This window comes from Pithys albifrons, chromosome 24 (genome assembly GCF_047495875.1).
Source record: "Pithys albifrons albifrons isolate INPA30051 chromosome 24, PitAlb_v1, whole genome shotgun sequence".
NCBI lineage: Eukaryota > Metazoa > Chordata > Aves > Passeriformes > Thamnophilidae > Pithys > Pithys albifrons.
Genome location: NC_092481.1, coordinates 1,525,964 through 1,552,198, shown reverse-complemented (window position 1 = coordinate 1,552,198; position 26,235 = coordinate 1,525,964). Strand labels below are relative to the sequence as shown.

General features: G+C 52.4%; 1 protein-coding gene across 4 annotated transcripts in view; it reads left to right on the top strand.

The window, feature by feature from the left end:
* Positions 1-26,235, top strand: part of HIVEP3 (HIVEP zinc finger 3) — a 364,404-nt gene that overhangs the window by 273,235 nt on the left and 64,934 nt on the right. For all 4 annotated transcript variants that reach the window (XM_071576495.1, XM_071576497.1, XM_071576494.1 and 1 more), the window contains 2 exons: positions 11,704-11,768; positions 17,052-22,714. In XM_071576495.1, coding sequence (XP_071432596.1) covers positions 17,603-22,714 — 5,112 coding nt within the window. In that variant the 5' untranslated portion in view covers positions 11,704-11,768; positions 17,052-17,602. The remainder of the gene's footprint in view (positions 1-11,703; positions 11,769-17,051; positions 22,715-26,235) is intronic.

Here is a 26,235-nt window from a genome sequence, read left to right as displayed (position 1 = left end):
ATCCTTGACCTTGGCACTATTAGCACCAAATTTTTAACCAACTGAGCTGATGTCAAATTGGCTTTTAACACCAGGAGTGTCTGTTATGGCTCAGGCAGGTTCTCAGTTTGATAAATGATTGTCCTCTTTCCTGCCACAGTGTTCTGTGCTCAGGAGATTGTCTCACCAAGGTGCAGAGCAGCTTCCCCATCCCAGGCCACCTCAGCTCTGCAGCAGAGCCACCCTTTTGATTGAGATGTTAATGCAATGGGATTAAAAGAGTGGAGACTCTGTGGTTCAGAGGAGATCCTGTCTGGGGTGGTGAGGATGTGGAAAATCCTGCTCTGGGTTTTCTCTCATTCCCCCAGTCAGTGCTGGTGCTGTGGATTCCTGAGGAACAGGTTTATGAGGGGAAAAACCAGAATAGACAGACACCCAGCCAGTGGGGTCCCTACATAAATATTTGCATTCATCTACAAGAAGGATCTGTTAAGAAGAGGCCAATCACCTGGAAATGACCCAAAACACATTCTGGTTCTCGTTAAATCCTGCCTCCTTTCCCTGGCATGAGGTGTATTTTTGTATGTGCATACAAGGGAGTTTTGTGGAGCTTGTGATGACAAGGAAGCAAACACTGCCCAGACTTGATTCTTTTCTTCCTACAAAGCCAACAACATTCCCTCCAAACTCAGTCATGTTTTTTCTTCCTTTCCTGTTAAACAAATGTATATCTTGATTTAAAATTATTTGTGCTCTGTGTGCCTTGGCTTGGCAGCACAAGGGCTCTGAAACCTGAGGTTTCCCTCTGAACTTGGGGTGAGGAACCACCAGGGCCTTCCAACAGCGACTTGTCTTCACACCCTTCATGGGTGTCTGCAAAGAACTGGAGTTTGGCTTGGAGTTTGGGATCAGAAACAAGGATGGATCTGTGCACAGACAACTACAAGATATATTGAAATATATGTGTATGATCCTTTCTAGTGAGGATTGAGGCATGTTGTGGGAAGGGAAAGGTGCATGAACTGCACCATCTGCTGCAGCTGGTTCTGCATTCCTTGGTGGATCTGCCAGTGCTGCCAATGCACAGCATTTCAGCAATGCCTGAGAAAGTGTTTCCCTTGAGAAAACTTGTGGTAATTAAAGCAGCTCTTCCCCCAGTTCCCCTGAAACTCAGCAAAGTCTTTATCAAGGTGAGGGTGGCACTGGGGACGTGCTCTGTGTGTCTCATTTGTGTTTCCATTCGTTGCACCATTTCTCTGGGGTGACAGAATACAATGAATTTCAGGAGCTGCTCCTTTAGTCAGAACTGTCTCTGTAAACAGGAGGTTTTCAGCCTGGGGATGGGAAAGCCCCTCTGGCTTTGCCTGTGGGGAATACAAGGACCATTTTCTTCTCTTTCTGGCTTTCTTTTCATTGAGGAGAGGAAACCCTTCCCTGCCTTTGGTCCTAAATCACTGGGGGAAGTTTCATTCTTGAATTATTTCCACTGAGATTAGAGGGGTTTTTTTCACTGTCACTTAAATCTTTTGGCATCTCCACTTTGTGTTTGGTTAAATAAGATACAGCCTGGCATAATGCAATGTTGTGTGTTGAGGCTGTGTCCAGAGAGTGGGAAAGCTGATTAATTCTTCCTTTTTTCTCCTTCTTAAAATTTTTATATTTATTTACTTTTATATTTATTTATTTTTCTTTTCATTCTCAGTAATCCCTCTGCCTGCATCCTGCTTTTGCATCATCCTAATTTAGGGAATTGATAATGTATTTGTCTTCCTACAGTATCTTCTATCCTTACAGGATGCTAGAGCTCTTGGGAACTTGGTTAACTCAAGACAACACTTCCAAAGCTGGAATATGGTGCATGGAGAGAGGGTGAGGATGTGCAGCAGCCCTGGATGGTGCTGGAAAGGAAAGGAAACCCTCCTGTCCAAAAGGGTGGGAATTGCAGGCTGTGGTTGCCCAGAGGAGCTTTTGGCATTTTAATGGTCAAGCCTCAGATTCAAATCCCAAACTTCCCTCAGCCTCCCAGCCTGGGAGAACTGGTGTGGCTGCTCCTGGTGGGGAGGGCAGCTGGAATTCCCTCCAGAACTCCCAGCAAAAATCAACTTGCAGCTCCAGGGACACGTGGTGAGGCCACAACCCAGAGTGGTGCAGCCCTTTCTCAGTGTGCTGGTTTAAAGGTGAACCTGCAGGAGAAACAAACCCAACACAAGAGAGATTATAAGTCAGAGTTACAATTTAATAACAATACTACAATAAATGCAATGGCACAAAGAGAAATTGGGTTTAACCCCCAACCCCAGCAGTCTAACCCAGCCCCCTGGGGCACAAACACAGGGGGGTTTGGTGGCCCCTGTGCTGAGCCCCACGTGGTTCCCTTGAGTCCAAAGGAAAAGGAAGGGACAAACCTGTTGGTGCAGATGATGGCACAGTCTGGGCCAGAGTGGTGGGCTCCTCCTGGCCAGGGGCTGCTCCTCCTCTGCATCCCAGGAGTGGTCCCAGAAGTCCCCAAAGGCCAAGATTGTCTCCCCTCAGGTTTGGGTGGGAGCCCCCAGTGCCTCCCCCAGGGCAGGGAGTTCCACACTGGGGGATCTGACTCTGGCAGTCAGGGGGGATTTTGGAATGGTTGCTTGCCCATGGGCAGAGCTGAGCCCTCAGGTGGGTGTGGAGGTGCCAAGGACTCCCTGCAGGGCAGTTCTCCCAGCTCCTCTGCCAGGCTTCTTTCCCAGCCAGCTCCCAGCCTGAGGGCTCAGCTGTGCCCTGGGCAGCTGCTGCCAATGGGCCATTGGGAACAGTTGCTGGGCAATGAATGGAGGGTTTGGAATGCACAGCTTTGGTCACCCCCACACAGGGACAAACTGGGCCCACCTGCTGAACTGGGACAACCTGTAGCTGCTGTCAGAGCATCTTCATCTGGCAACAGCAGTGGGCTACAGAAACCAGCGTGTGTGGTGAGGATGAGGATGGTGGAGGAGGCTGGACCCCAAGGTAGACCATGGTTTGTGCCCAGGGGTCACATGGGGTCCTGTTTGCCACCTCTGGGCTGAGCCTTGCTGGGGAAAGGTCATGCAGAAGGCACTGGTGCAGCCCAGCTCTGCCACTCATGGACATGGTGCTTGGAGAACGTCCACTTTTCAGACCTGGGGGTATATGAAGGGCAGAAGACTGAAACTCCTACATGCTCTTCTATAAATAAATTCATCAGGAAGAAAAGGAAGTGAGTGGAGGAAAGGATGTCATTTTGGTGGATGTGTGGGCTGACAGGGAAGGGATGGAAACCAAAACCAGGGAAGCCTTGGCAGGTCTTTCTGTTTTGCCAGTTGAAGAAGTAAGTTGATCGAGTGCTGGGTGTTTTTGCATAGTTTGGTGTGTCTGTAGGTACACACAGAGGTGAGAATGCATTCAGGAGGAGATGCTGTTCACCTGGAGATGGGGTCTCCAGGGACACCTGAGAGCCCCTTCCAGTGCCTAAAGCTCCAGGAGAGCTGGAGAGGGACTGGGGACAAGGGATGTTGGGACAGGACAAGGGGAATGGCTTTGAACTCAAAAAGGGCAGGCTGAGATTGGATTTTAGGAAGAAATCCTTCCCTGTGAGGGTGGGCAGGCCCTGGCACAGGTTGGGCAGAGAAGCTGTGGCTGCCCCTTCCCTGGGAGTGTCCAAGGCCAGATTGGAGCACCCTGGGCTGGTGGGAGGTGTCCCTGCCCATGGCAGGGGGTGGAATGAGATGGGCTTTAATGTCCTTCCCAACCCAAACCATGCTGGGATTCTGGGCTTCAGTGCCCTTTGCTCTGTGCAAGAGAGGAAGAGAGGAAACCCTGAGAGAGGAAAGTCCAAGATTTAGGGAGGGCCTGGACTGTAATTCAGGGTGGGACAAATGCAAATACAGCTCAGAGCCCTCGGTGGCCTCTGCTCCCAATGGGAGGTTGTTTGTGTAGAGATTTTTTCTGTAAATTCCTTCTCCTCACTCCTGTACTCAAAGCACACTGGAAGCTTTTTGTGATATCACTTGAAAGATGACTTTGCCACTTCAGGGAGGTTATACAATAACCTTGGCATCTGATTTAATTTTATTCTCTTTAAGTTTTATGGCATTTTTCTTAATTGTTTCTGCTTTATTGTTACCAAGACAAAAAGCAGTTTGTGTAATAGCTCACAGAGCAAAATTATCAAGGAGCAGAGATGGAATTTGCATGTTAAAGGTTCCCTTTTATTGTTTTCATTGTCTTGATGTTCCCCATTTGTTTTGTTCAGTCCCACAAACCTGATGCAACATCATTGACCCATCTGTGTCCTGCCAGTACATCCTTAGTGCAGACTCCTCTGGACCATGGAAGGTTCTCCATGGGGCAGGTGGTGAAGGCAGTGCCTCAGCTCCTGACCCCCCAGAAGCCCTTTGGTCACTTCTCACAAGTGGCCCTCTCGTATTTATCACCAAAATTCCTCCTTTTCCTCACTGAGGAATGGGTTTGACTCCTGCAGTAACCAAAGGTCAGGAAACCAGAGGCTGAGTCAAACACAAGTCCATGACAGTTGTTGGCTTTTGGGGGTTTCTCCCAGTTGTTTTCTGTAGTGAGTGCTACTCACAGGAAGCCCACGGAATGCAAAATAAACTAGAAAAGAAATTATATTAATTCAGATATTGAGTGTCATGCAAGAAGATCCTCTGTGGTGTTACCCCCCTGTGGAGGGCTGGGGAAGGACGAACAAGGTCTCCAAGCTGCTGTCAGAGAAGGGCACAGTTTCAGCCTTATTGCAGAGCTTTCTTTTGTCCTTGTGAATCACTGGAAAAGGCTCCCCAGAGGAGTGATGGAGTTGCCATCCCTGGGAGTGTTCAGAAGAAGTGTAGATGTGGCACTTAGAGATCATGGCAGGATTCAGCTGAAGGTTGGACTTGATGATCTTGGAGGGCCTTTCCAAACTTAATCTTCCTGTGTTTCTATGAAGACCATGTAGGAATTACATGGTCTGTCATGGAGTGGAAGTCATGGGTGGTACAATCTGTGTGTGCAAAGCACAGGAGAACTCTCTGCAGGGAGTGGGGATGGATCTCATCTTTGCACAGCCCTGAGTGCTGCTGCTGCCTCCTGTCTGTCCTGCACTGCTGGACTCCTCAGGGATGAGCTGCCCATCCCACCTGCTGGCTGCAGGCTGGACTGCTGGGTAGCCCCTCACTCCAGGAATTGGGCTCCTGGAGTCCGTGAGAGGAGTTCCAGTTTGGTCCCTTATGGCCAGCACAGTGCAGATGTGTGAGCAGGAGCCAGGCCCTGGGGTTGCTGTGGAGCACTGGGGCCTCACCTGCAATACTGGGGCAGTTTTGGGCACCACCACAATGGAAGAAAGATCTTAAGAAATTAGAGAGTGTCCAAAGGAGGGCAGAGATGGGGAAGGGCCTGGAGGGGCAGCGTGTGAGGGCACTGAGGGCACTTGGGGTGTTCAGCTGGAGGAGAGGAGACTGAGGGGAGACCTCAGTGCAGTTCCAGCTTCCTGGGCAGGGGCAGAGGAGGGGCAGGCACTGAGCTCTGCTCTGTGGGACCAGGGACAGCACCCAGGGCATGGCTGGAGCTGTGCCAGGGCAGGGACAGCACCCAGGGAATGGCTGGAGCTGTGCCAGGGCAGGGACAGCACCCAGGGAATGGCTGGAGCTGTGCCAGGGCAGGGACAGCACCCAGGGAATGGCTGGAGCTGTGCCAGGGCAGGGACAGCACCCAGGGAATGGCTGGAGCTGTGCCAGGGCAGGGACAGCACCCAGGGAATGGCTGGAGCTGTACCAGGGCAGGGACTGCACCCAGGGAATGGCTGGAGCTGTACCAGGGCAGGAACAGCACCCAGGGAATGGCTGGAGCTGTGCCAGGGCAGGGTCAGGTTGGATCTCAGCAAAAGGTTCTTCCCCCAGAGGGTGGTGGGCACTGCCCAGGCTCCCCAGGGCAGTGGGCACGGCCCCAAGGCTGCCAGAGCTGCAGGAGGGTTTGGATGATGCTCTGGGGCACAGGGGGTGACTCTTGGGGCTGTTCCTGTTCAGGGCTGAGGGTTGGACTGGATGGTCCTTGGGGGTCCCTCCCAGCTCAGCATATCCTGTGAAATATGAATCCAGGGATTCTGTGAAATACGAAAAGCACTGAGACAAACCTGTTTCCACCTCAGCAGTTGATTCAGTCCTGCTTTTCTAAAAAATCACTGCTGTGTCACTGTGCTGGAAATGTTGGTCCTCAAGCACAGCTGAGGCCCTGCCTGCAGGAGGATCATGGTGTGGATTTGCATAGGCCTTGAGGAGCTGCGTGTGGTGATCCAGACTCCTACACATGCAAATGTCACCTCCACGACCTGTGCTGTCTCTGCAAACCAACCTGGCTGCAAGGGCAGAGCAGGCTGGCAGGGACCATCCCCACCCAGAGCTGCTCTCACCCCTGCCCAGACTGGAGGGCAGGGTGGGACAGCTCTGCTGTCACAAAGTTCCCCTGTTACCTGTTTTTGGCTGTTTGCCAGCCTGACCTCCGGGCTGGTTCATCTGTCTTGGTTCAGCTTCCCCAGTGCACTTCCCTCTGCTCCATCCCAGCTCCTGAGCTCTCCAGACACAGGAGCAGTGGGTTCCTCAGGGCAGGGATGATGCAGACACATTCAACTCCACAGCAGCTGAGGAGACTGAGGAGATGGGAACACAGTACATGAAAGGAGCCAGGATCCATCTCCAGACCCTGGGGGCAGGTGCCATGGAAGGAGCTCACTCCATCTCAGTGTCTGGGCTTTGGGAGTGCTCTCTGCAAAAGGATGAGCCTCATCTTGAAGCAAGATTTGCTTCTCACACAGAAAAACAACCTTTATAAAAATATATTCTTTAATCTACCTGGGCCTTGCATAGTACCTGCACTGTCCATGGGCTGGTTGGTTTTAGCCTGAGGCAGATGGAGAAGGGAATGGGCAGAGTGTAACCACAGTCAGAGGATCCAGACATGGTGTGTGCACCCATGCCCTGTGTGTGCACCCATGTCCTGTGTGTGCATCCATGTGCTCTGTGTGCACCCATGTCCTGTGTGTGCATCCATGTGCCAGTGTGTGCATCCATGTGCTCTGTGTGCATCCATGTGCCAGTGTGTGCACCCATGTGCCAGTGTGTGCATCCATGTGCTCTGTGTGCACCCATGTCCTGTGTGTGCATCCATGTGCCAGTGTGTGCATCCATGTGCTGTGTGTGCATCCATGTGCCAGTGTGTGCATCCATGCCCTGTGTGTGCACCCATGTGCTCTGTGTCCACCCATGTGCTCTGTGTCCACCCATGTGCTGTGTGTGCACCCATGTGCTGCGTGTGCATCCATGTCCTGTGTGTGCCCCCATGTCCTGTGTGTGCACCTATGTCCTGTGTGTACACCCATGTGCTGTGTGTGCATCCATGTCCTGATATGATCTGTTCATCCATATCCTGGTGTGTGCACCCATGTCCTGTGTGTGCACCCATGTCCTGATATGATCTGTTCATCCATATTTTGGTGTGTGCACCCATGTCCTGTGTGCTCACCCATGTCCTGATGTGTTCTGTTCATCCCTGTCCTGTGTGTGCACCCATGTCCTGATATGATCTGTTCATCCATGTCCTGTGTGTGTACCCATGTCCTGTGTGTGCACCCATGTCCTGATGTGTTCTGTTCATCCATGTCCTGTGTGTGTACCCATGTCCTGTGTGTGCACCCATGTCCTGATGTGTTCTGTTCATCCATGTCCTGTGTGTGCACCCATGTGCTGGTGTGTGCACCCATGTCCTGTGTGTGCATCCATGTGCTGATATGATCTGTTCATCCATGTCCTGTGTGTACATCCATGTCCTGTGTGTGCACCCATGTCCTGATATGATCTGTTCATCCATATCCTGGTGTGTACATCCCTGTCCTGTGTGTGCACCCATATCCTGGTCTGTGCATCCATGACATCCATGGGGCACAGCCAAGGCATTCCCCAGGAGCAGCTCAGCAGGAGCTCAGGGCAGTGTCACGGGGAGCCGATTTCAGCTGAGCTGCACAAACCCTGCGAGCAGAGCTGTGGTGGTGCCTGAAACCTCAGCCCCACTGATTCACCCTGCAGTCATCAGCCTGAGCACAAATCATAAACTCCATCTGAACTGCAGTTGTCCTTCCCTTCTTTTTTTCACTCCTGTGGTTTCAAACTATGTGGAAACATTTCGGAAGGTTTCTCAATACATGAGTTTAACCATAAGTCTGTGCAGGGGAACACATTAGCAGGGAAAGGCAATTAGTGCCTGAGCTGTGTGCAAGGCACGTTACCTTAGACAGAATCAGCAGCTCTCCAAGAACTGCCTTCCCACTCTGAGTTTGGCAGGTCTGGAGTGCTCAATCCAGAGGAATTTTGGAAGAATCATTTCACAGGAGTGGGTTTGAAATATTAAATAATGACTTTTCTGTGCCAGTGAGCGTGTGAGAAGTGACAGCAGTGGGGGATTTGTACAGTCCCCTGGAGGAGATGTGGTGGTGATGCTCTTCACAGTCACAGGTTCTTGAGGGTCATCTTAAACATTGCTAAAGAAAGTGGTTTTCTGGAGTTTCACTCACAAGAAAACAGGATTAGTTTTAGTATAAGAGTAAAATCCCCTGATAACCCCTGTGGAATATGTGAGTGTGTTGGCACACCCTGCCTGTCTGCAGGAGCTGCCTGCAAATCCCAGCTGGGCTTCCTGGGGGAAGTGGAGCAGCCAGGAGCTGGGCCAGGAGCACACAGCAGGCTCTGGAGAGCTGGCTCTGCTGGAAGCTGAGGCAGAGCTTTGCAGTGCACTGAGGGCTGAGCTTTGGCTTCCAGGCAAGGCTGAAATGCTGTGTCCTCTGTGGCTGGGGAGTTGAGCAGGAGGGAGGGAGCCCTGCTGGTGCCCAGAGCTTTGCTCCAGCCCTGCCTTCTGCCCCTCACCCCGCACTGGCCTTCCTGCCTTTTTTTCCCCTTCCAGTTTTCATGGTGATATTTCTGGGAATATTTAGCTCTAAAATATGCAGATTTTGCAATAATTCCTCTGTTTGCTGGAAAACCTCTTTTAAGTTATGAAATCTGTCACATTAACCCTTTGCCCAAGCCCTGCTGGCTGAGGGCAGAGTTGGCTCTGCCCTTCTGACCTCCTCACAGGGCAGGAACCAGCACCCTTTGCTGGAAGGGGGAGAAAGAAAGATGCTGAAACCATGTGGACTACAAGGAAAAGTGAGAAAGTCCAGCATTGAATCCAGACTTTTTAATGAGCAGAGAAAGTCTCCTGGGTGTCTTCCCATCTGTTCCCAGTCTCTGCTCCCTGTTTGTGTCCATGGGTCTCTCCCTTCCCGGAGCATCCTGGGCCCCACAGGCATCAGGGGTGACTCACAGCACATCTGTGGAAGGAGGAAGTGTCCCTGTTTAGCTGCAGCACCAACACAGACAGTCACTGAGATGACTTGCCCAGTTTCACACAGGAAATGTGTAACCAAAGTGGGAATTGAACCCAGGTCACTTGAATTTAGCCCTGGATCGTTCCCTCAGCGAGTCCATGGCAGCTGAGCAGATGTTGCACGTGTTTAAGAGTCAAACATGAATCCCAGAATGGTTTGGGTTGGAAAGAACCTTAAAACTCATCTCTTTCCTCCCCTTGCCATGGGCAGGAACACCTCCCACCAGCCCAGGGTGCTCCAAGCCCTGTCCAACCTGGCCTTGGACACTCCCAGGGATGGGGTAGCCACAGCTTCTCTGCCCAACCTGTGCCAGGGCCTGCCCACCCTCATAGCCAACAATTCCTTCCCAATATCCCATCTATCCCTGCCCTCTGGCAGTGGGAAGCCATTCCCTGTGTCCTGTCCCTCCATCCCTTGTCCCAAGTCCCTCTCCAGCTCTCCTGGAGCCCCTTTAGGCACTGGAAGGGGCTCTCAGGTCTCTGGTTCTAAACCCAGCCTAGAACATCCTCCAACTCCATGGAATCACAGGATTCCAGAATGGTTTGAGATGGAAGGAAACTTAAGGATCTCACCCCCTGCCATGGGCAGGGACACCTCCCACCAGCCCAGGTTGCTCCAAGCCCTGTCCAACCTGGCCTTGGACACTCCCAGGGATGGGGCAGCCACAGCTTCTCTGCCCAACCTGTGCCAGGGCCTGCCCACCCTCGCAGGGAAGAATTTCTTCCTAATATCCCATCTTTCCCTCTGGCAGTGGGAAGCCATTCCCTCTCCAGCTCTCCTGGAGCCCCTTTAGGCCCTGGCTGGGGCTCTCAGGTGTCCCTGGAGCCTTCTCTTCTCCAGGTGAGCCCCCCCAGCTCTCCCAGCCTGGCTCCAGCCCAGAGGAGTTTGGGGGTGTGAGTTCAGTGCTGGTCGTGTTGGGAGGTTTGTGAAGGGTAAATGTGGAACAACTGAATGATTTACTTAAAACTAAAGATTCTCTAAATGCAAAACTCAGGCTACAAACAAGCTCTGGAGGAAGGGCTGCAGCACCCAGGGCTCATCTGGATACCTCTGAGCAGACCTGAAACCTGTGCCAGGGTGTGGAGCTTTTCTCTTGTCTGCACTGAACCTGCTGGTGCTGCCACCAGCCAAGGTCTGGTGTCCTGGCACCTGGTCCAGGGAGGGAATGCTGGTCCAGGAGGAGAAAAACCTGGTACAGGAGGAGGGACAACTGGTCCAGGAGGAGAAAAACTTGGTCCAAGGAAAGGGACAGCTGGTCCAGGAAGGACAGCTGGTCCAGAAGAAAAACTTCGTCCAGGGGAAGGGATACCTGGTCCAGGAGGAGGAAAACCTGATCCAGGAAGAAGAATACCTGGACCAGGGAGGTGGACACCTGGCCCAGGGAGGGGAATGCTGGTCTAGGAGGAGAGAAACTTAGTCCAGGGGAAAGGGTACCTTGTCCAGCATGAGAAAAACTTCGTCCAGGGAAAGGGATATCTTGTCCAGGAGGAGGGACCCCTGGTCTAGGAGGAGAAAAACCTGGTCCAGGAGAAGGAATACCTGATCCAGAGAGGGGAATAGCTGGACCAGCAGGAGGACATCTGCTCCAGCAGGAGGGATACACCTGGTCAGGAGGAGGTTCACGTGGTCCAGGACAAGGGAGAAAATCTTGGTCCAGGGAAAAGGATACCTTGTCCAGGAGGGGGAATACCTGATCCAGGAGGAGAAATACCTGCTCCAGGAGGGGGAATACCTGCTCCAGGGGTGACACCTGCTCCAGGAGGGGGAATACCTGCTCCAGGAGGGGGAATACCTGCTCCAGGAGGGGGAATACCTGCTCCAGGGGTGACACCTGCTCCAGGAGGGGGAATACCTGCTCCAGGAGTGACACCTGCTCCAGGAGGGGGAATACCTGCTCCAGGGGTGACACCTGCTCCAGGAGGGGGAATACCTGCTCCAGGAGGGGGAATACCTGCTCCAGGAGCGGGAATACCTGCTCCAGGGGTGACACCTGCTCCAGGAGGGGGAATACCTGCTCCAGGAAGGGGAGTACCTGATCCAGGAGGAGAAATACCTGCTCCAGGAGGGGGAATACCTGCTCCAGGAGTTGGTACATCCCTCAGTGATGTGTTTCCTGGGAATGTGCACATCCCCATCAGGGTAAACACGCTGAGGGAGGTCCCCAAGGGCTCTCCAGCTGTTGGGACTGAGTTTGTGTTGCTGTTTTGGTTACCAGGCAATCCTCTCCATCAGGGCACCTGCTGCAAGTCCTGTGTGCCCGCTGCTGAGGTGGCATTTTGCTGTCCACACACTATTCCAACGTGCTCTTTCTCTCACAGACTGAACTAAACCGTGGGCAAACAGCAGAGAGAGACCAACACAGTTCCAGGCTCCCAAGGCCACTGTAAGTAATCCCTGTTTTCCCCCCAGTGACTTCCCTGGATGGTTTCACTGCCCTCTGCAGTGACTCCCCCTGGCACCAGCACTTGCTTTGCTGTTTGTCCAGTTTGCTTTGCTGGTTCTTCAGTAGATTTGAGCCACCTTTGCCTGGTGAGTCCTCTCAGTGCTGCAGAAGCATTTTTATCTTACTGAGTCGAGTTCCAGGAGGTAATTAGAGGAGCTCTGCTGTGCTGCCTGCTCTTTGCTTTGTAAATCCTTCTCAGTCATCAGGCACTTTATTTATGGGCACTGCCCTTTTGTTGGAGGCTAATTTGGGATCTGGTTGCAAAGACTGTGACCCCCAGGTAGCAGCAAACCCTTCAGCCTGTGCTTGGCCCAGCACCTCTTCTGATTCTACAAAGTGTGGACTTGCAGGGGTTTTTAAGAACTGAGGAGCACCAAGAGCTACTGAAGAAAGGGATCTGTTTTCCCACAGATGTGACTCTCCAGATTGATTGAAATTAAAAAGGGGTAAATGCTGAATGTGGTTTTTCCATGGGCAGGACATTTTAGTGGCTGCCAGTAAGGAGAGAGCTGAACCTGTCCACTCACACAAAACCTGTAAGATTTTAAAATATATTTAACAAATGTCAAATATGTTGGTCAGTAGTTAAATTTTGTCTAAAATTTAATTTAAAAGTTGTCATGAGCCATAAATAGATGGATTTTCTAGGGGCACAAAAGGATACTTTTAAGTCTGGCAGCCTTAAAACCAGGCTCAGATTTGGTGTGGAGAGGAAAATGCTGTTGTGGTTGGAATGGTGCAGGAAAGGCAGAGCTGTCACAGCATCCCACTAATCCCACTGGCTCCTGATCTGGCTGGGACAGGATCAAGCAGCAGAGGAAATCCCCCCATTTGCTTGAGTATCACCCACAACAGGGTTTGGCCACCAGCAAGATCCCTGCAATGAGACATTTCAGTGTCCTGGAAACAAAAGGCAAGTCAGAGAAAGCCAAGCACTGCAAAGGAAGGAATTCTGGAGGCCAAAAACAAGGTAGAGAAAGCCCTGATGTCTTTCCAGGGGTGTTCCCACCTGGAGCTCAGGTGGCAGCTTTTCCCTTCCCACTTAAGGTGGGTCTCAATCCCAAATCTCGTGGTGAAGAGCTTGTTTGGCTGCATAAATGTGGTGACAGTCCCAGGCACAGGGGGACCAGCCCAGGGCTTGGCACTGGTTGGGAGGACTCCTTCAGGATGACTTGGGTGAGGTTTAGGATTGGGGCAGACTCTGTGCCTGTTTGCAGGAATTCATTTCAGCCATAATAAGGTAATTCAGAAGATCAACACTTGTGACTTTCTGAAAGGACATTTTTTCTAAGCATTTTACCCCAGGTTTAGGGTAAAATTCTGGTCCCAAGGGATTCTGCCAGTGATTCCTCCCCTCAGGGTGGCAGCCTTTACTTCCCTCCCTGTGGGTGGAATGGGCACTCCTGATCCTGTTGGCTCCAGGGCACTTCCAGTGAAACCCCAAGGAATGAGGTTTGAGGAGAAAGAACAGCTGGAAAGAAATAAGAGCTGGAATCCCCAGTTTTGTGCTGGGATTTGGCCACAGACATGCAACGTGAGCAGCTGGAAACCATGTGCCATATAATCCAGGAGACTTGTTCCTTAAAGACCTGCTGTCCTCGTGCCAGTGCCGTGCCCGAGGCTGCAGCTCTGCTGAGAGCACGTCCTGGGGCAGGTGGAACAAAACCAGTGGGGAATTGTGGAATCACAGAGTCTCCTGAGCTGGGAGGAACCCCAGGGATCAGCCAGTCCAAATCCTGACCCTGCAGAGACACCCCAACAATCCCACCCTGTCCTTGTCCCATCATCCAAACCCTCCTGCAGCTCTGGCAGCCTTGGGGCCGTGCCCACTGCCCTGGGGAGCCTGGTCAGTGCCCACCACCCTCTGGGGGAAGAACCTTTTGCTGAGATCCAACCTGTCCCTGCCCTGGCACAGCTCCAGCCACTCCCTGGGTGCTGTCCCTGCCCTGGCACAGCTCCAGCCATTCCCTGGGTGCTGTCCCTGCCCTGGCACAGCTCCAGCCATTCCCTGGGTGCTGTCCCTGCCCTGGCACAGCTCCAGCCATTCCCTGGGTGCTGTCCCTGCCCTGGCACAGCTCCAGCCCTTCCCTGGGTGCTGTCCCTGCCCTGGCACAGCTCCAGTCATTCCCTGGGTGCTGTCCCTGCCCTGGCACAGCTCCAGCCATTCCCTGGGTGCTGTCTCTGCCCTGGCACAGCTCCAGCCATTCCCTGGGTGCTGTCCCTGCCCTGGCACAGCTCCAGCCATTCCCTGGGTGCTGTCCCTGCCCACAGGGATCACAGATTGGAGCTGCCCCTGCTGAGCTCTGTCCTCAGCCTGCTCTTCACCAAGTGCCCAAGTAGAAGCAGAACACGTGGCTGAGAGAAGAAGCTCTGCAGGTCATGAGGAGGAGATGAAAGTAAAAGCAAAAATGTGCCTTTTCTGAGAAAAGAGGGGAGAATTGGGAAAGTGTAATGAATATTAATGGCTGAAGTCTGAAGATAGATTTTGAGGTAAAGAGAACAGAAACTGGAAAAAAATGGAAGAAGAAAAAGAATAGGAGTTTTTTCCAGCCATTAGTCCTGTTGGCTTTCCAGGAGGAGCCAGCAGGAAGCTGCCTGTGTGCAGAGGAGCTCTGTGGAGGGGTGGCCCACGCCAGCCCTGTGCTCTGTGCCAGCTGGAGGGATGTGCCAGGCACAGGGAGAGCAGCAGGAACCAGATCCCTGCTCTGAGGTTGTGCATGAGACACTCCTCAGCTGCTCTGGGTTCCATCTGAGCTGGGCAGGACATCTGCAACCAGCTTTTTGGGAGCTCTTGTTCCCTTCCTCTCCAACACCTCAGAGGGGAGAAACCCTCCAGGGCTTCATCTTTTCTGTCACTTGATGTTGCACTGTTCAGTTTTCCTTGGAGGAGGATCAGCGTGGATTAACTGCATCCAGCCAGGAGAATTATCCTTTGCCTTTGCCATTCCAAGAGTCTCATTTCCAGTAATGGAAAACAATCAGTCCAGAGTAGCCTGGAGTGCCCTGAGATGGCTGTGCTTGCTGGAGGCAGCAGGTGGCCTTGGGTGTTGACCAGGTCTTGAATTGTTCAGTGTTCTGCAGAGTTCCTACCAAAAGCAGCTGGGGCCCAGGTGTGTTCCTCAGATGGGCTGAGATTTGAGGGGATACTGAATCATCTCAAGAAGCTTCCTTGCAACTCTGACTATTACACACTTAGGAGTTGATACGGAGCCTGTAGGGGAAAGCACAGCATTAAAAAGTTTTTGGGGCACTCTTGAGTTGGGAGTTCTTACCTGTGAGTGTGAGAGGTAGTGGGAGGCAGCTCTCACTCTGGCCTTGCTGGACAAGCCTCTCTAAATCCACTTTGACCAAGTTAATGCTCTCTGTGTCAGGGGTGGGGCAAAGAACAGCCACTTGGGCAAAAATCCCCGTGATAAATGTGCTCCCCAGTGCCTTTGGTGTTGAGTTGGGGCAGTGCTGCAAGTCCAGCCCAGCCCCTGGCCAGTGTTAGTCACCATCAGGGAGCCAAAACTCTCCAAAAAAGGGCTTCAAAATGTCATTAATTCCTCCTCAGAGCAGTGAGTCCATCAACATGAGGCATCTTTCTCAGCGAGTCAGGGCAAGAGCAGGTACTCTGCAGGTCCTGGGGAGATGGGAAGCTCATGCTGCAGAGGAGCAGAACCTGTGTCTGGGGAAAAGGAGGTGCAGTTTAAGGCTGGGACTGGTTTTCTGCCCGTTTCCCTAAATGTGGATGTCACAGTTGGCCAGGAAGAGAAGCCACTAATCCAGTCAGTCAGAAATGGGATCTCAGGGCAACCAATCTCCCTGCACTGAGACCTCGATGTGGGCGGCACTGCCCCTCTGGGGTCCCTCGTTGGCACCTGCCTCTCTGAGGGATTGTACAGGGGGTCGTGTCTGAGGACTTGAGCCCTGTTTTGGCCATGTAAGGTGAGGTGTCCAAAGAACAGGCAGTTTTTAGACAGTTTTGTAAAGTCAAGCTGGGCATGTGTGAGCACATCATTAGACTCTGCCAAATTAAACTAAGTCACCTTAGACCCCATGTGCCTTTTCTCCCGGAGTGTGGGGAGTCCCCGGGGTGGTGGGAATGGGTAAGGAGTGGGTGACCCTGGGAGGACTTTGTGCTGAGCTCAACAGCCTCCTCTGTTGGCCCTTCACTGCTGCTCCTTAAGCTGAAGTGGAGCTGCTGCAGAGCTGAACTCTCAGGCCCCTGGGCTGCCCTGTTTGGCTGGGCTTGCTCTTCTGCCCCATCCCTGCCCTCTCCCCTGCACAGGGCAGGCTCAGAGTCAGGGCTTGGAGCAATTCCCCTCATTGAACCCGAGCAGTTCTGTCCTTGCAGGGGCTGCACCCTGAGACAGGCCAGAGCTGCCTAGAGAAGGAGCAGAGTTCTTTTCTCATTGTTCATTACCCATTTGCTTCACTTGAAAATCATCATCCTTATTTTCCTCAGGACTATCCCACCCATTTCTGCTCAGAGATACTCTCTTATTTCAGTGCAATCAGTGTTTCCTCCCTGAGTGTCTCACCATCAGCTGTATTTGCTGCCAAGGGTGGTGGGTTTAATGGGTCCCATCCCCACTCAGGGTCCCCCTTTAGAGCAGCCAATTTTGATTCTTCCCTGGATGAAATACACGTGCCATAGAAATTGGATTTGCACCATTGTTTGGTGACAAAAGGCAGGAAATTAAAGAGGCATCATTTCAGTAAAAGCCTGGGTGTGCTTCCTCTTTACCTGCTTTTGTTGCAAGTGACACTGAAGATTATTGTGAGCTTAGGAGAGGATTTTATGCAGCAAAGGTTTGCTTGTTATTTGTCAGTGGATGGATGTGCTTTGCAGTTAGTCAGCTTGGAAGGGAAATATAATTATAATAAATTTAAACCCCTAAATATTTGCAGGAGATTAGAAGGAATTCAAGTTTGAAACCCTTTTAATACATTTTTCCCAACTGTCTGTGTTTCGAGTTGTGTCTTTGGTTACTGCACAGAGCCAGGTCATGTGTGCATTAAACTGAGTCCCTGAAGTTTGGCTGAGCACAATTTATGTTTGGATTGCCATTGAAAGGATTGTCTTCTGAGTGGTGGACGTTCAGTGAGTTATTCTGAATTGGTTTTGTGCAAAACATTTACTGTTCTTCTCCTCAGAATTAGCAGCATTTAATTACTTAAATACAAAAGCTAAAGTAATTTTTTTTTCTCTGTTTGTTTTTCTTTTGGATGTAATTACAGAAATGTGGGAAATACTTTTCCAAGGCTTTTGAACTCAAAAGTGGAACAGAAGGAAGACACAGGGGGACATACACCGTTCAGTGTTATTTTCCTTGCACAGGATGAACAAAAAAAAGATCCTTATGAGATGAGCACTAAAGTTTCAAGTTTTCAAAGGTTTGCATAACAAACAAGAGACACATTGTGGGTTGCATCTTGACTTTGAAGGCTTGCCACTGTCAACTGAAATAAAATGGCAAGGTTTAAAGCCTTAACCAAGTTCACAAGGAAAATATTTGGACTAAAAGTTTTGGAAAGTTTTCTCTCTTTGAAGTAGTTTGTCATGTGTTACCAATGTGAACTTTATTGACCTTGAAACATTTTTTTTTTTTGAATCAAATAGCAACTAGTGACACTTTAGTAAAATCTTAAATCAACAACCATCTCCTGGCGGCTCCAGCTCCGTAGCAAATGCAGGCAAAACAGGGAATCTACAGAGAAGACCTTTATTATTCGTAAATGAAGCCTGCCAAAACCTTCCCAAAATAGCATTCAGAGACCCTTTTAAGGTCATGGATCCTGAACAAAGCCAGAAGAGCACAAAAAAGGCTGAGGAAAGTCCAAGAAAGAGGCTTCCCAAAGGAGAGGCTTTCCAAGGCAGTATTTCATCCCCAGCTACGTACCAGGGCAGCTCTGCTCCTTCCCCAGGAACCCCTCTCCGAGATATCATATCACAGCAGCACTTTTCTGGCCCTTTGCCCGTCCCAAGAGAGGAGTCTCAGGAGAAGCCTGGACATCAGAAGCAGCCTAAGCCTTCCTCTTTTGAACACCCTCCCCACCTCTCGCAGCTTCAGCAGCACGCACTGTCACCAGCATTTATGTCTCCAGGGAAACCAGAGCATGTCCTCGAGGGTCCCACATGGCAGCTAGTTGATCCAGTGAGACCAGGGCCCTCTGGCTCCTTTGCATCACCGGGGCTTCACTCCCACCACGGCCAGCTCCTGCCTTCCCACTCCCAGATCATTCCTGCAGAGGACATGCCGTCCGTTCAAAAGGTCTACATCCCTCGCCCTTCCCAGGTTTCCTTAAAGCAGGCTGAGGAGGTGCACAAGAAGGAGAAGAAGCCCCAAAAGCCTGGCAAATACATCTGCCAGTACTGCAGCAGGCCCTGTGCAAAGCCCAGCGTGCTCCAGAAACACATCAGGTCCCACACGGGCGAGCGGCCCTACCCTTGCATTCCATGTGGCTTCTCGTTTAAGACCAAGAGCAATTTGTACAAACACAGGAAATCTCATGCTCATCGAATAAAAGCTGGGCTGGCCTCAGGGATCGGGGCAGAGATGTACCCATCGAGCCTGGAGATGGAGAGGATTGGAGGGGAGGACTTTGAGGAGCCAACAGAAGGAGAAAGCACAGACTCGGAGGAGGAGACGGCGGCAATGGCGGGCCACGCGGGCGAGCTGTCCCCCAGGCAGAAGCACACGCTGCTGGCCAGCAGCCTGCTGAGCACAGGCAGCCAAGGCTCCAGCCACGAGCGCTGCTCCCTGTCCCATTCCAGCATGTCCCAGTCCCTGGAGGACAGCAGCCAGTTCGCAGAGCCCTCCTCCGACCACGCGCCGAGCCACAAGTCGGAGGACACGCACACCATCAAGCAGAAGCTGGCGCTGCGCCTGAGCGAGCGCAAGAAGGTGGTGGATGAGCAGGCGTTCCTGAGCCCTGGCAGCAAGGGCAGCACCGAGTCCGGCTACTTCTCGAGGTCGGAGAGCGCCGAGCAGCAGATCAGCCCCCCCAACACCAACGCCAAGTCCTACGCCGAGATCATCCTGGGCAAGTGTGGCCGCATCGGGCAGAGGACGGCGGCGCTGGCGGGAAACACCACCCCGGGGTTCCCTCACCTGGCCACGGAGGAGAAACCCAGCATGGGGCCACTGTCTGTGCCCAGAACGCAGGTGATCGAACACATCACTAAGCTAATTACAATTAACGAAGCTGTTGTAGATACCAGTGAGATAGATAGTGTTAAGCCTAGAAGAAGCTCTTTATCTAGACGTAGCAGCATCGAATCTCCAAAGTCTGGTGCATATAGAGAACCGTTCCAGTTCGATATCAAGTCTGGTTCCAGTAGCCACTTGGATGCTTCCAAAGTGTTGGCATCCCATGGTGAAAAAATGAAGCCCGAACAATCATTGTTGTCACTTCAGCAATCCCACAGTGCCACAGAGACAGTGCCTCTCCTAAGAAGCCACTCAATGCCTTCTGCTGCATGCACTATAAGCTCCCCACACACCTTTAGAGGTAGCTACTCATTTGATGATCACATCATGGAGCCTGAAGTCTTAAGCCGCAGTCAAGCGTTTTCTTCCCACCCTCGAATGCTAAAACGACAACCAGCTATTGAGCTGCCTTTGGGAGTGGAATACGTCTCGGAGGAGGTCAGCTCTGCCAACAAAGAAACTGTTTCCAAACCCCCTGAGGAGCCTGAAACCAAGGAAAGCGAACTTACCAAAAAGTCCCGGAAGGGCCCCAAGGTGAAAGGGTTCATGTACGAGTGTAACGTGTGCGGTGCTCGCTACAAGAAAAGGGACAATTATGAAGCCCACAAGAAGTACTACTGCTCGGAACTGCAGCTCTCCAAGCCTCGCTCTTCCACTTCCCATACCTCTTCAGAGACTGAGAAAAGCGCTGCAGAGCCTGACACGTGGCCCCAGATGATGCATTACAAGCTGGGGAGCACTTTGGAGCTCACCCCTCTCCGAAAAAGGCGGAAGGAGAAGAGCCTCGGTGACGACGAGGAGCCTCCAGCTTTTGAGTTGTCTGACACACCCTCCTCCAGTGCAGGCCCTGGGGCTCAGTTTGCAAACCCAGCGTCATCTGAAGGTGCCCTGAACCTGACCCGTGAATCCATGAAGTCACCAGCAGATCCGGGTAAATCCGCACCTTCCGATGTCAGTGCCACCTTCCATTCCAGGAGCACCAAACCGGCTTCAGGTGGGGAGGGCAAGGAGAGAAGAACGACCTCGAAGGAGATCTCTGTCATCCAGCACACGAGCTCCTTTGAGAAGTCTGACTCCATTGAGCAGGGCAGCAGCTTGGAAGAAGACAAGCCCTTATCACAGTTCCCATCTCAGCCGCCCCCCCAGCACAGCCGCCCTCCCCACTCCCTGCAGCCCAGGCTGGTCCGTCAGCACAACATCCAGGTGCCAGAGATTCTGGTCACAGAAGAGCCTGACAGACCAGAAACGGAGCCAGAACCTCCCCCCAAAGAGCCAGAGAAAACGGAGGAGTTTCAGTGGCCACAGAGGAGCCAGACCCTTTCGCAGCTCCCTGCAGAGAAGCTCCCACCCAAGAAGAAGCGGCTGAGGCTGGCGGAAATGGCGCAGTCCTCGGGAGAGTCCAGCTTTGAGTCGGTGTCGCTCACCCGCAGCCCCAGCCAGGAGAGCAGCGTCTCCCACGGCTCCAGCCACTCCATCTCCTTCGAGCGTGATGACCACAGCAAGCCAGAGTCCAGCAGCCAGCCCTCTGAGCCCCACTCGAAGCCTCCTGGTGCTGGCTCTCACATGCTGATGGTCCCAAGCCACCATCACCATTCCAGGGAGATGCGGAGATCTGCTTCTGAGCAGACACCCAACGTGTCCCACCCTTCCCAGATGTCCGAGACCCGCAGCAAATCCTTTGACTACGGGAGCTTGTCGTCCACCCCTGCTTCAACCCCCGGCCCCTCGAGCTCCTCAGCCCCCCAAGAGAGGAGGAAGTGCTTTCTGGTCCGCCAGGCATCCCTCACCAGGCACCCGGAGCACGAGCCAGACCCGGCCCCAACAGGCTGGACCGAGGCAGAAGATCCACTTCCTTCTTCAAGTAAATCTCCTTCCACCAGTTTGCCCCATCAGCCAACATCTTCACCCCCTTTGCCCTCTCACGGGACTTACCCCAGTGAGAAGAGCCAGCCAAAGGACAGCCCTGAGCCCACCTACAGCCCACCATACACGGAAGCTCTGCAGGTGTTCCACCACCCCATCCCGCAGCTGACGCTGCACGAGAAGCAGTTCCTGGCCCCGCAGGTCTCCATATTTCCCTACCAGCACCTCCTGCCTCAGCCAGGGCAGTCTGCGGAGCTCTTCGCTGCCCACACCATGTCTGACATCCTCTCTGCTCAGTTCTCCATGTCCCAGATCCCTCCCTCCATATTCCAGACCCCGCCGCTGCCTCTGCCGCAGACGCTCATCCACCCGGGCCCGCTCCACCTCGCTCCTCCGCTGATGTCCCACCCCGCCGAGGTGTCCTTCAGGCACCCCTCCTTCCTGCCCGTGCACTACCCAGGTTCCTCTCCGATCCCCTCAGCCTTCTTCCTGCCTCTCCAGTCTCAGTTTGCTCTCCACTTGCCGGGTGAAGCCGGTGCACATTTGCCACAGCTCAAGTCCAGTTTGTTCCCAGCAGCAGCGTCCAGCCTGTCCCCATGCACGGACTATGACTCGGAGAGTCTGCTGCGCCCTCTGACCTGCACCACGAGCCCCTCGGTGTCGGTGACTGTCACCCAGCTGGTTGTCCCCACGCGCTCGGAGCCCATGGTGTCCCTGGTGGTGCCCGTGCGCATCCAGACCAACATGCCGTCCTACGGCAGCGCCATGTACACCACACTCTCCCAGATCCTGGTCACCCAGTCCCAGGGCAGCTCCTCCACCATCGTCCTCCCCAGATTCGATGACCGCCCGCCCAAGGGTGCCCTGGTGTGCAGCGCTGACATGCACGGGCTGGGCTTCGACCTGGCCCAGATGATCACAGAGGAGCAGAGGAGCCTTTTCCAGAGCCCCTATCTGAGGGTGCCCCTGCCCTTGCCAGAGCGCAAGGGCTACATGCCCCTCACCTGCCCCTCAGACAGTGTCCTGGGCCTGGAAGGGGGCCCAGCTACGGTTGGGGGGAGCAAAAGGATGCTGTCCCCAGCTGGCAGCTTGGAGCTGACGATGGAAACACAACAGCAGAAGAGAGTGAAGGAGGAGGAAGTGTCTGAAGCAGAAGAGAAGTTGGAAGTGGTGAAGCCCCCCAGTGCAATAGAGGAAGGGAAAAACCAGGAGAAATCTCACTTTCTTGCAGAAAGCCAGGACAGGGGCGAGGCTGAAGCACCACCCAATTTGTCCACAGAGCAGTCAGAGCCAAAGGAAATCCCAAGCAGTTCGCAGCAGGCTGTGTCCCATTCAGGTTCTCCAAGCTTTGAGGCTCTGGAAGAGTATGAGCAGCCAGCTGGCAAACAGTTCCTCAGCAAGGCACCTTTGCAACCCGTGAAGAAAGAAGACTCCAAAGAACAGGTGGAACAGTCTCCACCAACCCCCCCAAGCACTGCCCCTCCATCTGAGGGCACCCAGAGCGCCGTGAAGGCTCGAGAAGGTACAGACACAAAGAAGGTACTTCAGTTCCCCAGTCTCCACACAACCACTAATGTCAGTTGGTGCTACTTAAACTACATAAAGCCAAATCACATGCAGCAAGTGGATCGCCGCTCCTCGGTCTATGCCAGCTGGTGCATCAGCCTCTACAACCCCAACCTCCCCGGGGTGTCCACCAAGGCTGCCCTGTCCCTCCTGAGGTCCAAGCAGAAGGTGAGCAAGGAAACCTACACCATGGCCACTGCTCCACGTCCAGAGGCAGGCAGGCTGGTCCCAGCCAGCTCCAGGAAGCCCAAAATGACAGAGGTAATGCAATCCTATCTGTTTCTCCTCATCCAGTTGGATGCCTGGGGAGAGGGGGATGAGGGACAGGGCGTTGCTCTGGTTGGGCTGATAGGAGTTTACTCAGCCCTCTCTGGGCTTGGGAGGAGCTTGTTCTCGGTGAAACTTGTCGAGTGAAGAATCAAAACCCACCGTAATGAGCACCCAGGAAGGGCAGGTGAGCTCCAAGGCAATGGGCCACGTTTCTGGTCTCCAGTTTCTACTTGCCTTGTAAGCAAAAGAGCTCGTAGGAATCACCTCCTCCCCACGAGCCACCTCTGCTCGAGCACAAAGGATTACACTTCATTTGCATTTGTCTTGGTATTTCAAATAGCTTTACAACCTTTTTTTTTTTGCCTTCCCCCCCTTAAATGCTGTTATAATTCCCTCCATTTTGCATGTTATAAATGAGAAAGGATTACCTTGGGGAAATGGGATTCTGTCTGGTTGTGCATCCACTCAGCCCACGTTAATGAACAAGGAGAGGCATGCTTAAAAGTATTTAAAAATATTAAAGGGAGATTTGCAAGTGTATTTAGGGCCCCTGAAGAAGTGCAAAGGCAGGTAGTGACATTTATGGAAGTGCCTCAGTAGGTCAGACAGGGGGTCTTGTTAAACACCCGTGTCATGGGGTCTGTTTAATGTCCTCAACTGTCCCCTGCTTTTCCAGGGGTCTAAGGGTATTTTAGAGCTGGGCTTTAGTTAGGAGGAGCAAGGCAGACAGCTCACAGGGGCACAGCCTGTCCAAAGCACTGGCCATGTGGGCACAGAAGTCTTTAAGACACTTCTGTGAGCGGCCTAATATTGTGTATCTCCTTTTGAGGCCAATTTCCCCCTCTTGGTTAATGCTGAACCACACAGATCCCTTTAATCCAGATCATGTTCACGTAGATTAGCACACAGAATTGCTCTAAAGATTTTGCAATTTGATATTCATCTCAAGTCAATTTATATTGATGGATTATTCATTTTATTTCTGTATCATGAAATGAACTCTGAATATTAAATTTATCATAATCACTGCTGCAGCTGCTGCTTATAAATATGTCTTAAAATACACAGTAGAGTTGCTTTGATTCAATAAATCTTTACTTCTGTTCAGCATTTCCATCATTCTTCTGCAGAAATCCAAAAGACAGATTTCTGGGGCTGTAGGGGAGATAATTACCTGAGCAGTGCAATAACCACACTAAGGCTTGGTATTTAATGCACAATTTTTCAAAGGATTTGATCTGACTGGTGTCATACCAGCCTCGATTTCCTTGTCTAGTAGAAGTGCCTGTGCTTCTCTGAGCTCTGCTCTTGGACATGGTGCTAAAATGCACTCCAGGGGTGTGTCCCAGAGAGAGGAGACCCTCACACCCTGAAATTAAAGACTCAAGACAGGAAGGTCCAGCCCTTTGTCATCAAAATACATATTTCACTGCATGCATTTGCTCAAAAGACTCAGAAAGCTTTAGAACAGAACCCTCTCAGCTGAGGGGTGGTGCCAGTCCAGGCTTTCATGGTACCTTGTCCAGAACCCTCTCAGCTGAGGGGTGGTGCCAGTTCAGACTTTCATGGCACCTTGACCAGAACCCTCTCAGCTGAGGGGTGGTGCCAGTCCAGGCTTTCATGGCACCTTGACCAGAACCCTCTCAGCTGAGTGGTGGTGCCAGTCCAGGCTTTCATGGCACCTTGACCAGAACCCTCTCAACTGAGTGGTGGTGCCAGTCCAGGCTTTCATGGCACCTTGTCCAGAACCCTCTCAGCTGAGTGGTGGTGCCAGTCCAGGCTTTCATGGCACCTTGTCCAGAACCCTCTCAGCTGAGTGGTGGTGCCAGTTCAGGCTTTCATGGCACCTTGTCCAGAACCCTCTCAGCTGAGTGGTGGTGCCAGTCCAGGCTTTCATGGCACCTTGTCCAGAACCCTCTCAGCTGAGTGGTGGTGCCAGTCCAGGCTTTCATGGCACCTTGTCCAGAACCCTCTCAGCTGAGTGGTGGTGCCAGTCCAGGCTTTCATGGTACCATTGGCAAAAGGATGAGTTTGTCCTGCCAAACACACCTGGGAAATGGTGGAGCCCAAATCCAACCTGCAGTGTGGTTTGCAGAGATTCTATTCCTTCCAGTGGAGAGAATTTGAACTCATGCCAAGCAGAGAAATCCTTTTTTGATCAGTGGGAGTGAAATCCTGGGTTCAGTGTTTAAAATCCCCATGGCTGGCACAGCTTAGGGAATGGCATGGGGGGTGATGAGCAGGGGGTGTGTGGCAGTGCATCAACCCAGGGCTGAAGGTTCACTTAACTCTGCTCCAGCTCCTCCCCTTCAATATTTTCTCCTTTGTGTAACCCTAAGTTGTCAGTCAACACAGCAGAAGACGTCAAAAAGCTCTGATGTTTGGCACAATTCTGCATGCAGAAGCTCCCAGCAGGCACTAGTCCTGGATGTGCTGTCTACATACTTGGCTTGGCTTTGAAATTCCCACTGGGATTTGCTGAGCAGAGAGTTCTGGAGGGGCTGTGGGCTCCAGCTGCATGTAGGGATGGAGAAACACACTGTACTGGGCCAGCACACTTTGTAAATTCAACAAGGCTGTAACAGGGGATAGCAGTGACTGTATGATTTTGGCTCTCTGGTGCCTTTCATCTGTGTGTTCTGTGCTTTCCAAAGTTGCAATAAACAAACCTCATGCTACATCGAGCAAGTCAATTGTTTTGTATTCCTCAGTAAAAAGGGTCTGCCCTGGGCAGGCTGTCCCTGGCATGTTGGGCACAGCAGGAGGTGAAGTCACAGCCCAGCTTTATTCTGAAGGTGCTCAGTGTGTCCCCTGCCACTGGTGCCCCCCCAGACACCTCCATGCCCAGAGGCACCACCTGGAGACCTTTCCAGCTGGTAAATGTTTTCAGTGGCTCCTGGCACTGCTCTGCCCTGGGCACATTTAGGGAGATAGGACAGCACTGGGACCATTCCCAGGAGGCACCTAGGAAGGGTGTGTGGGTCTGATGTGTGGATGTGGCTCAAAGGGCCCTCCTGGGTGCATGTAGTGCCCCCAGCTGAGCTCCTGGAATCACTGGGCAAATCTGACATGTTTGACCTCAGGTTTGCAAAGCTGCTTTTTCAGTGAGCCCACCCCTCCTCCTGCTGAGCATCCCAGGGCAGTTCCAGCAGCCTGCTGGAATTTTGGGTGTCTCCACTGGAGCTGCTCACTCTGTGGCTTCCCCTGGAACCACAGGAGACAAAGAGGCTCCTCTGGGGTGATTCACCCCCTTAAGATAAGTGGCTCAGGTGGGGCAGTGAATCACCCTTGAGAGCTGCCACTCTTGCCAGCAAGAGTCAAGGGTGACCAGCTCTGCTTTAAACTTCTGCCAGTGCCTTGGCTGAGTTCAGGCCAAAAGCCCTCTAAAAACTCTGCTCTCTGTTTCCATAAATTATATATAAAGTGAAGATATGGGTAATTCAACTGAACATCCCCCAAATGGTCTGAATTTGTCCTGGTGAAAGGCAACCTGCTTTTCCCCCTCAGAGCTC